Source organism: Maylandia zebra, linkage group LG3 (genome assembly GCF_041146795.1).
Source record: "Maylandia zebra isolate NMK-2024a linkage group LG3, Mzebra_GT3a, whole genome shotgun sequence".
Lineage (NCBI taxonomy): Eukaryota > Metazoa > Chordata > Actinopteri > Cichliformes > Cichlidae > Maylandia > Maylandia zebra.
In genome coordinates this window covers 31,656,105-31,670,067 of record NC_135169.1, presented here as the reverse complement: position 1 = coordinate 31,670,067, position 13,963 = coordinate 31,656,105, and the positions used below count along the sequence as shown (strand labels likewise).

The following is a 13,963-nucleotide window of genomic DNA, read 5'->3' as shown; positions in this document are numbered from 1 at the left end:
AGTCTGCAAAATCTGCACACGTCAGTGACCTAAAAACATAGATTTTCACAATACACAATAGTCTATTACCACACGCTTCGAATGTGGGTTTTGGCGACCTGAAACATAAATGTTTCTGAAGCAACTTGTCTTGTTTAAATTTGCTATGGGCTATAAATAAAATAATAAAATAGGGTTTTGGACACTTTCCTCTAACACACACCACCACCTATCTAATAATAAATAAATAAATACATAACACAATTCTGTGGGCTACATACTCAACAAATAATACGTAAAAATATCGATCTCATCGTGCCAATATCGATCCATTACCAATACCGGCGTTGATATCGATACTATCGATATTAGGATCGCACATAAACAATAATCCTGCACTTGGATGTAAACGTGCCATCATTAATTGAGCCCCCCTCGCTTGTTGTTTGGGGGCTTTGTTCATCTGTAAAACACAAAGGCTCATGCGAGTCTCTGTGTGTGCTTGAGTCATTTTGGTGGCTCTTCTTTTGTGAGGATTCAGCATCCTCCCGGTGCAGCAGCAGCAGCAGCAGCCCTCCCCCTCTGCAGCCTCTCCAGCAGTATGCCCGACGTTCAAACGGAAGCAGGCGCTACCATTTTGAAACACGGCACCGCTTAGGTAAGATGGTAGATCCTTTTATTTAATCGCCTTTTCTGCACCCTTATTCTCATGTGGGAGCTCGTTAAAGCCCGCCGTCTAAAAGCTGTGAGGGGGCTGCTGGTTTCGGCGCTGTTGTAGGGACGGAGAGCTTTAGATCGCCTCGCCGTTTCACTGTGTTCATTCCTGTGCGGGAGGAAGAAGGGGAGGGAGAAAAAATGTGTTGTTACATTGTATCGATCTGCCACCGAGAGTCATACCGTTGTATCAGGTATTAGTATTGATCATCGACGCCTCGCAATAGGAAGTGAAAGTAAGTGTGTTTAATGCGTGTCCGTGGCTGTTTGGCTGTCGGGACTTTGTTTGGCTTTGCTTTGAATCGCCGAGCGGAACCAAACAAGCATCTCGCTCTCTCTCCCTCTCTCTCTCGTGTCTCCATTCACAAAAACACTGACAGCCTGTCCGACCAACTCGTCTCGTGTCTTTTGGGTATTTGTGAGCTGGTAAATAAAGCGAGCTGTGGGAAATATGTCGACTCAGCGCCGTGCTGCGTCATCACAAAGCAGCTTTCCCCCACCACCACCTCTGGTTTATGCTTCACTTGAACCCAGTGTTAGTGCAGCAGCCATACTGTATGTGAGCGGGGTTCACCCAGTATGGAGAGCGGGTATCTGTGGTGGTGCTGGTGGTGGTGCTGATGGTGTATTCGGTAAACTCAAACCAAAAAAACTAGAAACCCAGTTGTGTGGTGTTGGGGTGGGGAGGTGGGTTGTCCTGTAAAACATGTACAGGCTGAAGTGAAGGAGATCCCTACTATGCTCGCTTCTTGCTCCATATTTTTATTCTTGGGCCCTGTTCACGTTATTTACAACTGAAGAAATTCCTGGTGCAGCCAAACTGTCTTCTGATTGGCTGCCCCTCGCAAACAGAAGCTTCCTGTTAAATGCAGAAACAATTCAAAATCCTGCTCCTCACATACAAGGTCTTGGATATTCAGTCCCCATCTTATCTTAATAACCTTGTAGTACCATATAACCTTATTAGGGCAATTCGCTCTCGCTCTGCAGGCCTACTTGTTGTTCCTAGAGTATTTAAAAGTAGAATGGGAGGCAGAGCCTTCAGTTTTCAGGCCCCTCTTCTGTGGAACCAGCTTCCAGTTTGGATTCAGGAGACAGACACTATCTCTACTTTTCAGATTAGGCTTAAAACTTTCCTTTTTGCTAAAGCATATAGTTAGGGCTGGACCAGGTGACCCTGACACCTCCCTTATTTATGCTGCAATAGGTGTAGGCTGTTGGGGGACTCCCATGATGCACTGAGTTGTTCTTCTTCAGTCACCTTTTTGAATCACTGTGTGTTTATACACCTCACTGGAACGATGTCAAGCTCTCTTCCACAGCATGTCTTTGTCACAGATGGCTGCCCCTCCCCGAGCCTGGTTCTGCTGGAGGTTTCTTCCTGTTAAAAGGGAGTTTTTCCTTCCCACTGTTGCCAAGTGCTTGCTCAAAATGATTGTTAAGCTTTTCTCTAGATAGTTATGGGGTCTTAAAATTACAATACAAAGCACCTTGAGGCGGCTGCTGCAGTGATTTGTCGCTATATAAACAAAACTAAATTTAAACCAAAGATGAGCGGAGCTTCTGTGCTCATATACAGAGGTGTGTCATCTTCGGGTCGGATTTAGTAATGTGTTACAGCACAAAGTGGTTTCTGGCATAGAAGGAAGTACTGTGTGTATTTAGAAAAGAGCCCAGTGACAAGATTGTGTGTAAGTGGACATGGAGGACGAGGTGGAGGAACTCTGAGACTTCTCAGACTGACCATGTTGGATATGTATGCTCGGAGTTCCTTTCTGAAGGTGCAAAATATAGGGAGGAAAATATATAAATCAAGTGTGCAAACTGGTTTACTGTTTGTGACACACAGTTTACTGCTAATTTAAGATTTAACGGAGGACAAAGCTTGCCCTATTTTTTGTGTTTAACATTGAAATGAACTGATTGCGCTTGTGCTTGGAAAACGGAACAGCTTTTGTAAACCACACGCAAAACTTACCACACTTACAAGTACTATTTGGGGATTGCGCTAACATGCTTTTTCCACCCCGTTCAGTAATTGTGTCTTTAAACTGACTCTGAAACTGTGGACACAATCTCGCTGTCTGATGTCTAATGATTGAGAAGTCATTATCCAAAGAGCGTACGCGGGGTAATCCTCCTTTCTGACTCTCAGAATCACCAAATTTTGCATTACTGTTTGCTAAAGATCTGTTTTTCACTGTGTCAGTCTCATTTTTCTTTAACATAATTTTGTATTATTTTATCGTATTCCATATAAAACTTTGTAAATATTCAATATGAGCCCCTGTCCTGTTTATTGTAGATTATACTACTTTTATTATTATTCTTAATGCTGCCGAAAACACGAAGCATTAATATGGGTAAAATACATCTTAAATGTAGCCAAAATCAAAGGTTTATTTACTCAGATAATTAATCATTAAGTAAAATATCCATCTATCTAGTCATCTTACAAAATTCACTTATTTTCTTTGCAGCATGACCTAAAACAAGAGACGCTGGGTCCACTGGAAGCGATTTGTTCCTCTCGTGTCACTTACAAACTGACGGCTCATCACTTGCAAACGTTCCAGGATCCGGTTGCCTAGGTAACCCACTAATATGCATACTGACAGGTCATATGGTAATCAACACTATCCTGTGCTCACACTGACAGTCGCCTGGAAGTTGAGAAAAGATGCTGAAGTCACCAGCTGTCCTCTTTCACTTTATGTGCTCCATGATCACCACATTGCTTCTGGTGTGGATGCATCTTAGGGCCGGGATTATGCTTTCCCCGTCAGTCCGCTAGGGTCCATTCAGGTCCGCTCCACATAAACGTCATCATCAAATGGTGAGCGAGTCCACAGTGGAGTATAGTCGAGGTCTTAGTCATCAGCAGGGTGTTTACCGAGGTCACAAAGCGAGGAAGCAGAAGACCATTTTCCAATAGAGGCCTACGCAACCAGAAACCACAGACGTCGCCCCCTGCTGGCTATTAATATGAATGCATGTTTGAGGCACTTTGACTTAGCTACTTATCAGAAAGTTGAACGCTACATCCATATTTGTGCCTGAGATGACCATATTAGGCATATTTCCTCTAGTGAGATCACACAGAACCAGGAATCGACAACACTGTATCAAACTGAGCTTTTAAGCCTGATTTATCTCACAGGGATTATTTCTACATATGTGGACCTCATTACAAGAAACTTTCACCACAATTAATATGAACATTCGGTGTTATAACGGTGTATGTGTGACAGAAAAATGAGGAAAACTGTGATAGGTTCTCTTTAAAGCACCCGGATTCATGAAAGTCACTATAAATGCGTCGTGAGTTTAGGAGCAGCACTGCTCCTTGAAGTTGTTGGTGCAAAATGCTCCTTTCGCCTGTGTCTCCTCTGTATGAGGGTGACTCATAGCTGCATGGGTAGTCACAGCCTGCTTCTCGCGAGTGAGAGCGACGTATCCTTAAGCGAACTCTGTGATCTCTGTGGCATTTATTGTAAATGTTTAGCGGTTATTCGCTAGCACGATCTCCACTGCTCTGTTTTTACATAATATGACTTTATCTGACCTCAGCGGGCAACTCTGAGGCAAATCTGTGGTCAGTGTGGTATTCAATTTGAGGAATTTGAATGTTAATCTGCCTCCTCATTCATGCATAAAGGTTCTTTATCAAGAGTGTGTGTATATATGGGTGCGTTTAACGTTTTCTCCAAATAGCAAGTTTCTGGGTTTTTCTCTTTTACTCTTTAAGCTAAAAATTGATCGCTTCTTTCATCTGTGATTTTTTTTTTTAGTCGTCTAAAAATAAATAAAAGCTTTAGGCTTGAGATAATGACATTTCCAAGCTTTTGATGCTCATACACTGTGTCTGCTTTTCACCCCTGTAGTCTTCTCCTTGTCAGACTAACGCTGAGCCAAAGGTGTGTCTTCATGCTCACTCAGTAACTGTCACGTCTGGGGCAGCTGATAGTCATACTGTGTTGCTAATCCTTTCACTTATCTCTAAACAAACAGTCAAAGCGATGCTCCCTCTGTTTCTCCACAGCGCCATGGACAAGAGCCACACAGTGAAGCTCTTCGTGGGTAACCTGGCATTGGACACCACGCAGGAAGAGCTGTCGGCCATCTTCGAACCCTACGGTCAGGTGGTCAGCTGCAGCGTGCTGCGGCAGTTCGCCTTTGTGCATCTGCAGGGGGAGGGTGCTGCGGAGCGGGCCATCCGGGAGCTCAATGGACGGGAGTTTCGTGGTCGGAATTTGGTGGTGGAGGAATCGAGGGGGAGGCCGCTGCACTCCACCAAGGTGTTTGTGGGTAATCTGAGCGGCATGTGCACCACAGAAGACCTCCAGCAGCTGTTCCAGACGTTCGGGAAAGTCCTCGAATGTGACAAAGTCAAAGGTAAGCCAGGTCTCTACTCACAGTTGAAGTGAAGTTAAAGTTTAGATTCTGTTTTATGGTTTAATTACAGCTGCTGAATTGCTGGGAGCGCCTGAAAAAGACTGCAGAGTGCAAAGTTCAAAGTTAAAGCTAATGCCCCGATTGTAAAGTTGTGCACTTTCCTTTGGCACAGTTCATTTTCCTAGTAAGCAAATGTGATCCTTATTATTATCAGTGCACTGAATCACATCCAGCCATTGCTTTTCCACAGGCTATGCTTTTGTTCACATGGAAAACAAGGAAGATGCGCTACAGGCCATCGAAGCCCTGCACGGCACCTCCTTCAAGGGCCGGCCCCTGTCCGTAGAGCTCTCCAAGGTCCAGCCCAGCAAGCAGGCGCCGACGGGGAAGATCCCGTGTGTGAACTGTGGGAAGCAGGGCCACTATGCTGGAGAATGCCCTGTGGGGAAACCTTCTCTGGAGCAGTACCAGAGTCAGGCAGCGGTCTTGGCTGCTGCCGCCGCTGCGGCCGCCGGCCTACCGCTGCAGGTCCAGCAAAGCGTGCACAATTCAGTCTACAACACCTCCACCTTTGATCCCACTTATGCTGCTCTCACAGGGATTACCACCGGGACACGCACAGATGGGAACCCGGTAAATCCAGCTGTTTATGGTGCCCTTGCCAGCCAGGTGTACGGTGCCAACGTTGCCAATCAGCTTTACGGAACGGTGGCCAATCAGGCCGCTCTCACGTCAGGGGCCACGCAGGTATACAGCTCCATGACACCTAATATTTACGGTCAGGTGGCTGCGTCCCCAGCAGCCGCCGCTGCTGCTGCCGCCGCTGCCGCTGCCTACACAACTCCGGTTTACACCCCGACAATGGCCAACCACCCCGTCTATCTGGCCGCGGCTCCTGGGATAGAAATGCCAACAGCGGCAGCCGCCATTAATCCTGCCTACTCTGTAGCGCCTGCGATTTACAGCGCCGCCGCACCAGCCTACGCTCAGTTAAGCGCCATGGGAGCAGCGGACCCGACTACGGCTATCTTTGAGGCTGCCAGGCAGGCGCATTACTTCGCCCAGGGCCAGCAGGTTGTGGCTGAGCAGCAGACGGCAGCTGCCGCCACAGCAGCAGCTGTGGCAAAGTCCGGAGAGAGGGATCGCAGTCCACTGCGAAGGTCGGCACCTCTGCTTCCGGACCCTGTGATGAAGCCATTTATGTACCAGAGGGCCAAGCCACGCCGACCCCTGCTCCCCACGCCAGCTGGTCGAGCAGCTGAAGAGGCAGTGGAAGCCGCAGAAGACCCCATGGCCAGGTAGGATATAATCTTTGATTCTGTTTCCTGCTAAGCAGCAGATGTGAAATAATGACAGAGATCGTTAACTTTCATGTTTTCTAAAAAATCAAGGTGCCCCCTCACCTTTACAAATCTGATGTTGTTCTTGTGGTTTTAGCTCGTGGTTCACTGTTCACTGCAAACTATTTTCTCTTCAACTAAATTTGTCCTTAACCTAACCATCTCTGTCCTCCCCCGTCTTAGGTACTACGCGGAGTACTACCAGCAGCTCCAGCAGTACCCACAGTTCCAGTATGCCTACGCATCACCGAGCGCAGTGACCGCCATCCCTGGCATGCCGGGAATGCAGGCCATGCAAGCGGTCCAAGCAGTTCAGGCTGTCCCCGCGATGCAAGCCCAGCCCGTCACCACGCTGGACGCGCTCAGGCCAGTGGTCCCCGCCGCTGCGGCAGTGGCAGCCGCCATGGCTGCGCCCAGGGTGTATGAGCCGCCGTTGCCGCCGCCCACGCGCAAGGAGGCCATCCTCCGCCGCCCCGAACTCTCCCTTCACACGCCTGAGCCCCCCTTCCGATAGTCGCACACAACTCTCTGCCCGCCCCTCCCTCTTTGCCCTGAACCCCTCCCACCCTTCACCCTCCCTCACCCGCCCCAATCTCCTCTTCCAACCCCAAACTTGACCACCTTACAGCAGCTGTATGTACGTGTGTGTGTGTGTGTGGGTGTGTGTGTGTGTCTGGGGGCTCTAAGTGTGTGGTATTAAACTGGGGACTCCTTGGTTTATTAACCTGCTTTAGGAGAAACTTGATACGCCAGCCTTGGTTCAGTTTGCACGCACACACAGTGCAGCCACCGAAAGGGAGGCTTTCATCTGTCGCGCGGGCATTCTTTGTGCTTCTCAGTTTTACTTTTTTATCGTGCCAGTCTCACACGTGTGCCAGTATTAGGCCGACCCGCTCGGCCGTTTCATATATGCCTTTATTTCCGCAAACCCAGTTATGATTTTCTAAGGCCGAGACCTTCGATTGACGACATCAGCCATCCTCCTTAGGCCTAGATGATCAGTTAGGGCAGCTAATTTGAAACCTTTTTTGCCTTATGTTGAAGAGTTTCAATTTGCAACGTAACCAGATGGAAAGTCAGGGCGACGCTCTCGCGCGTGACGGCTGCGCTGCGTCGCGTCCGGCCGAACCAAGGTTGAGTCTTCTTTGTTTTTTGGTTTGTTTGGGGTTTTTTTTCGAGGGACGTTTTGTCTTGAATGTGACGTGGGCTGTGACGCGTGTGAGCGAGTGAGAGGTGAGGGCTTGCTGACCTTGCAGCGCACAAACGCAGCAGCAAAAAAAGAAAATAAAACTTTGCCGAAAAGGAAAGGAGAGAAAAAAAAGAGTAAAGCACACATAAACGTACTGTAATGTATGTTTGGATCTCCCCTTTGACTCCCTTTTTTTTTTTCTGAACCCCCCCTCCTCCCCTCCCGCTCCACCCTTACTCTAACTGCAGCAATGAAAGACACTGCTTCACCTCTCCCTCTCTCGCTCTTTGTAATTACAGCTGCCTACCTCTTACAGCAAATTTCAATGTCTATTCTTTTCTATTGTGTTCTCTTATATTGTCGGCAGTTCCCGCTCCTTGTAAAGGGACAGGGTCAGCAGTTTAGAGGGGGAGGAGCCAGATATTACCGACAGTGACTTTTTTTTGTAGATGTTCCGTATGGAGTCCATCATTTTCAGAGGCCTTTTTTAAAAATAGTGTAAATGTGTTTTTTGTTGTTTACCTGTGACGTAAGTCAGCCTGGGATGTGATGAACTGTAAACGGTGGTGAAAGGAGGGAGAAAAAAATCAATGTGTTACTACTGAGGGAGCAGTTTACAAAAGGATCTTTTAATCGCATCCTGTTGGAAACCACGATGGTATGTGACAGGCTCAATCATGTGCCTATAAAGCCTCGAGTGAAGTGCATTAAGTGGAGGGACCTCCCATTTTTAAGTGCTTTTGACATTATTTTTTAATCATTTCAAGGAGGGCGGGGGGAGCCCGACCTCCAGAGCTTTAGTATCCAGAAGGCTTGGAGAGCGAGCGAAGCTTTCTCTGGGATTTGTTTCACAGCTCTTAAAAGAAAAAGCCACAAACCGAGCCTTCACGGGTTCGTTACTTTACTAACTGCTGGTTAAAGCAGAAACGACAGTGATAGCACCAATGAAGTGAGAGGTGGGGCAGCGTCGTCCACGTGCTTCTTTGACCCTCCGAATACCAGACCAGCTTTAGATTGCGATTGCAAAAAAGGGAAAAGAGCAAAAGTGTCTGTTTTAATATATCTGTTAGGGCTTGTAGAACTGGACTTTGACGAGTGGCAAATCCCACCCGCGTAGCTCTGCGTTTCATTAAAACAGCCACTTTCAAAGTATTTTGCAACTGCTATGTGACGGCGGTCTGCTGCACACGCCCCTTTACTGCCCTCCCGTTCCCCCCTCCTCCTCCCCTCCTCTCTCTCCCCCTGTGTTTTTTTTTTCTTTCTTTCTTTCTTTTTGTTTTTTAGCGGTTGAGCGACTTCTTTGCATCTCACGGTGTAATCTCTCTCTGTGTCGTATATACAGAACACATACCAGTTGCATCCTTTGTAGAACTATGTGGTTTGCGAAATGTCTTGTTTGCCATGTTTGAGATCGTATTTTTTAGAGAAGTATTTTCATTTTTTTTTTTTGCCTTCTTTTTAAGAAAAATATAAAAAGTCAAAAGTTTAAAAAAAAAAATCATTCAAAAAAAAAATCAGCATGCTTTTTATTGAGAATATGTATTACTATAAACCTTATTATAATAAAGAATGTTTTGGCTGACACTAATGTGGTAAAAGAAAGCAAAGGGTTTGGACATTTCCCCTTCTTCTTCTTCTTCTTGTTTATGTTGTTCTTCTCCCACTATCTGTTTCTCTTGTGTAAAATGACCACCAGACCCATTTGACTGGGGACCCAAGGGGGAGACAGGTGTAGATGCTGGCCCAGCTTTGCTCTCTTTGGTCGGGGTAAGTGCAGGTTGGTGCTCCTTTCCTCTCTCCAGCCTCTCAAACTCAGTGCAAACCAACTCAACCAAAGGGTTTTGGGGTTCATTTGCATTTGAGAACATGCATTTCAGCGATTCGTTCTGGCTCTGTAACATTAAAAGTTAAAAAAAGGATTTTTCTTGTAGAAATGATGTTTTGGCACAGTGAGAGCTGGGGAGAGGCACACAGATAGAATGGCCTGGGTGCATTTTGATCTGTGGAGCAGTCCTGTTTCCTTGGGCGGGGGGGTTTGATGGGTGTGTGTCTGGTCTGGTCTGGTATCTCCCCTGCTGTACCAAATTCTCCCTCTCCGTGTGTCTCTGTGTCCTCTCTGCTCTCAGACCTGCATGTGTGATAATCTGTAACTCTGCCGCACAAACAAACAAACAAACAAGCCCCACGTCAGTCCAGCTCTTGACTAACTATCTCAACTGAAATAGGTCACCGTGCCGCCTGGAACGGCCGGGGTGCAGCCGTGCGTGAGCGTGGCGGCGTGAGCCATGGGGACGACTTTTAGCGCGACGCCAACGCAGCGGGAACTCGTTCTCTCTCTCTCTTCACCACCAAGGTAAATAAAAAAAGTTTACAAAAAAACAAAACGCAACAACAGCAGGAAAGAAATCCTAAAGAGCACTGACTTCCCCTCTCCCAACCTGCCGCCCCCTCCTTTGACTGTGCCTTGAACAAACACTCCTTCCCCACCTCCCTCCTCTCCACACTGCCATCGCCACCTTCCTCCCCCACCTCCCCCAGTCCGTAACTCCTCCTCTGCTGCAGTGGCGGTGCCGCGGCTACAGCCTTGGGCTTCTCCTCTGTGGGTTTGGTGGGCAGGGTTTGGGTGGGGTTAGGACCCCTGCACAGGTCTCAGTCAAGTCTTGCAATCAGCTTTAGGAGGCGACTGGCGCGCCCTCTCTGTCCTGCTGGTGTGTGTCTGTGTGTGTGTGTGTTAAAGAGAAAACAGCTTCTTTTTTTGTTTGTCTATTTTTCTGTGGGCGGTATTTCATTGATTGGTGAGGCTTGACACCCCCACCCCACACACCCTCCCCCCTGCCCTCGCCACCGCCGTATTCGCCGCCCTTGCCCCTTCCCTGCCCGCCCCGGTTCCCTCCTTCTTCCCCCTTCCCTCTCTCATACCTCCTCCTCCTTAACCCCGCCCTCCTGTGCGCCTCTCCTTTCCGCCGTTCACACACAAATACACAGCGCTTTTTTTTTTTTCTTCCCCCCCTACTCCCGCCGCCACCGCCGTCGCCACCACCACCACCTTGGATCTGGGTTTGTGGCTCTGGCTCGGACTCAGACTTCCCAGAACCACCCACCTAAACCCAAACTACCCACCCACCCTCCTTTTGTTACCGTAGTGGCCTGGGCGTGCCAACGGACAGTGTATGTGTGGTGGCCCGCCGCCGGACTCAGTAACACGACACAGAGAGACTTCAGTGTTGGACGAGCCGCTTTGCTGAAACTGTTGAATGATGGGTTTGCGCCACACAGCTGTGGAAGGAATCGTAACTCCCATAAGACCTTAGCACCATGACAAAACGAGATAAACCAACAGGGGGTTTGCCTTGGGTCCCTCACAGCCTGTGTGCCAATCAGAAACGTCCTATAAGATCGGCTAATGAGGCCAGTCTGACCTGTAGATTCTCACCAATCTCGGGACTCCTGTAGGACTTTTCTGGTACGGCAGCTCTGTTTCTCTAATCCTAGTGTCAGCTGGACCGGCTGGATATGTGCTATGAGTGACTTGTATGAGGTGTGGCTATTAAATAATGAGACGTCACACCGGTTTGACTCACAGAAGCTCTGTTTTGTTGTTTAACAGCCACGCCTCGTCTACATTCTTACCTGTTAAGACTATTGATGCACACACACAGTCCCGCACACACTCGCTGTATGTCAGATGAGTTTGTCTCACATTTGCTCCGACCGCTGCGAGACGGAGTCGAGACAAGCGTGGCGCTGCCTTTCTGTCCGCCTAACAAACTAAAAGGAGGTGGGGAGGATTGAGTAGATGACTTACTGATAAGGTGAGTTGGTAGTGGAAGGATCCTTTGGCCCAATGCTACTTTCTAACCTCACCTTTCTGATCTTGGAGCATCCCATAATAGAGTCACTGGCCAGAACCTTATCAAAAGAGAACGTTGTCGCACACAGTGTCTGTGCTAATAATAACGAGCCCTAGAATCTGATGTCTCTGTTGCTTGGATACAAAGTGCAAAAAAAACAGATTTTTTTTTTTGCATTCACAGACACATTAAGTTTTTTTTAAAAACACAAATGATGAGTTCATCATGTGTGGATGCATTTAGAGGCACATAGAGGCCAGTTTTATTTCTCTCCAAAGGACCGCTGTGTAGGACTTAGTGGCGTTCGAGGACTGGACGTGTAGTGCAGGATCCATAGTCCTACATTAGTGCACATTTGCCTAGAAGGAAGGATTGTGGGTATTTGACAGATGCAGAGGCCATGTGTAGATGTGGTGAAAGACCAAAAAGCACATATCCTGATATCCTGAATGCTGATTGGCCGAAAAGCTGGCTCGAACAGGAAAGGGAGCAATAGTGCAGTTCACCACAAAGAGGAACAACTGTGTCCATTTTCATTGCTTTCAGTCACTCGGTTTCACTTTACTACAAAGGACCAACGAAAGCACAAAAACGAGGGTAGCCTGTGTCACTAAATGCTGCACACATTTACAACCAGGCTGCCATGGCAACAGCACGCAACCACAGCGTGAAGTTGTGAGTCTGCAGACCTCAGCGTAGCACAGATTAGAGAAAACGTGAAGGGCTCTTTACACTAGTGAAAACAAACACAACTATGAGTACTGCATGTAATACTGTATGTAATATAGTCACAGGCGATTGCCCCCTCCCTGAGCATGGTCCGTCTGGAGGTTTCTTCCTGTTAAAAGGGAGTTTTTTCCTTCCCACTGTCGCCAAAGTGCTTGCTCAAAGAGGGTCGTCTGATCGTTGGGGTCCTCTCTGTTAATGTAGGGTGTTACCTTCCAATCTAAAGCACCTTGAGGCGACTGCTGTTGTGATTTGGCGCTATATCGATAAAATTGAACTGAGTACTGTATTCTGTTTCCACGAGTAAATCCTACACACTGGTCCTTTAAGCAGTGCAGCTGATGAAACCCCTCCTCAGCCTCCATGATCAGGGCACACCGTGCTCCAGTTTTTTTTCCCCCTCCAGCCACCTCACCCCTCCCCTCCAACTCTGCCGGCTCCTCACTAAAAAGGCTTCTTCTGGTGCTTGTGAGTCTAGGCTTCCCGTGCTTGGGTGAATGCAGCCACGCATCTCTTAAACACCCCGACCCCCCCGCGCACCCTCTTGCTCTGAATTCACAGACAGAGCTGCAGCCTCCTCTCTACTTCCATTTCCTCACCCAAACTCCCCCTGCCTTCTGTGGTTTGGACAGCTGAAGAACTGAGATACTCTGCACACACACACACACACACACACATTTATATAGATATATATTTGTGTATTGTGTTGTTTTTTTGATGGGATCCCACAGGGTACAGCAGACACCGGCAGAGATGTACATCGGGAACAGAACCCACTCCGGCTTAGGTTTGAGCCCAGCCATCACACTGTAGACCGTGATGCCTTTTTTAGTTGAAGCAGGTTTCATTAACGAGACTTTTCTAGGTCATCTAGCACAGATGTGAATCACAGAATCACACTTCTAATGATGCTTATCCTCTCTTCAGATAAAAGCGTCAGGAGTGTCTTATCTCACACGTTACCTCGTATAGAGGGGGGCAGACAGCATGTGAATGCCAGCAGGATGCAGTGCAGCTCAATACAAAAATCACTGCATTTATTGATCATTTATAAGGTTTTTTTCCCCTCATAACTGCAGTAATAGTGTGTTGGCTGGCATTAGAGTGAAAGGCGTTCATGTTATTTTGTCCACCCTTCTGCCCTTATATGATTACAGGCCACCTGAGGCCAAGCCCATCTTTTTTTTTCTCCCTCTCCACGGACCATTTCATTGTCAGCAGTCCCACGGTGGCATTATGTTTAGCCATTTCAGTTCCCTCGTCTCAGCGGCTGCTCAGTCACAAACCTAATTGTAACTACAAATAGTCGCGCAGTAGCTAAGCTTCTTCAAGTAGGTTAATGGACCAAGCTTAGTGTAGTTAAACGAAACGCCTCAGTTAATTACAATATTAATCGTTCTAGTTTCCAAAGACGTCAGGGGTGACAGAATAGTGTGTCATCTCAAGAGGAGAGCAATCGGGATCTGCTCCTCTTTCAAAGAAATCGAATCCAGCACAACGCTGAACGATGAGGGGATTTTCACACCGTGAATGTCGGATCAAACATTTGCGTCAACATGTTTACTGTGAATGACAAATCCTGATATGAAGACAATTATACTGTATGGTTGTGTGTGCATATATTTATGCCTTTTGGTCTGTATTTCTTAAGATGTTGAGGTATTTTTTTTCAGTCTGCATGAACAAAAATCATGAATAAATCTTTTTGTTTCTCATATAATTTGCCTGAGTTTGTTGTTATTTGGTGCTTGATCCTTTGCTGTGTAGTT

The 13,963-nt window shown here is 47.4% G+C and overlaps 1 protein-coding gene across 7 annotated transcripts; it reads left to right on the top strand.

Moving 5' to 3' along the window:
• The first annotated feature begins 419 nt into the window (after positions 1 to 419).
• rbm14b (RNA binding motif protein 14b) lies at positions 420 to 13,914 on the top strand. 7 transcript variants are annotated; one of them, XR_013096844.1, is made up of 6 exons: positions 423 to 637; positions 3,174 to 3,284; positions 4,736 to 5,088; positions 5,339 to 6,386; positions 6,612 to 9,384; positions 9,843 to 13,914. XR_013096844.1 is itself a non-coding variant. In XM_004570669.4 (5 exons), exons 3-5 carry the CDS (start codon positions 4,740 to 4,742, stop codon positions 6,940 to 6,942), a joined length of 1,728 nt encoding a protein of 575 aa, XP_004570726.1. In that variant the 5' UTR covers positions 423 to 637; positions 3,174 to 3,284; positions 4,736 to 4,739; the 3' UTR covers positions 6,943 to 13,914. The 7 variants fall into 7 exon arrangements, 4 of the variants coding, with proteins under 4 accessions (XP_004570728.1, XP_004570726.1, XP_076737812.1 ...); XR_013096845.1 differs by having other exon boundaries at positions 6,612 to 9,970; positions 10,761 to 13,914; XR_013096843.1 differs by having other exon boundaries at positions 6,612 to 9,970; positions 10,700 to 13,914.
• The last annotated feature ends 49 nt before the right edge of the window (positions 13,915 to 13,963 follow it).

Bases quoted from the DNA above. Each gene is read 5' to 3' on its own strand.
- rbm14b (XM_004570671.6), top strand. From the start codon at position 4,740: ATGGACAAGAGCCACACAGTGAAGCTCTTCGTGGGTAACCTGGCATTG. The intron at 5,089-5,338 runs GTAAGCCAGGTC...GCTTTTCCACAG, and splicing joins CGAATGTGACAAAGTCAAAG to GCTATGCTTTTGTTCACATG. The intron at 6,387-6,611 runs GTAGGATATAAT...CCCCCGTCTTAG, and splicing joins GCAGAAGACCCCATGGCCAG to GTACTACGCGGAGTACTACC.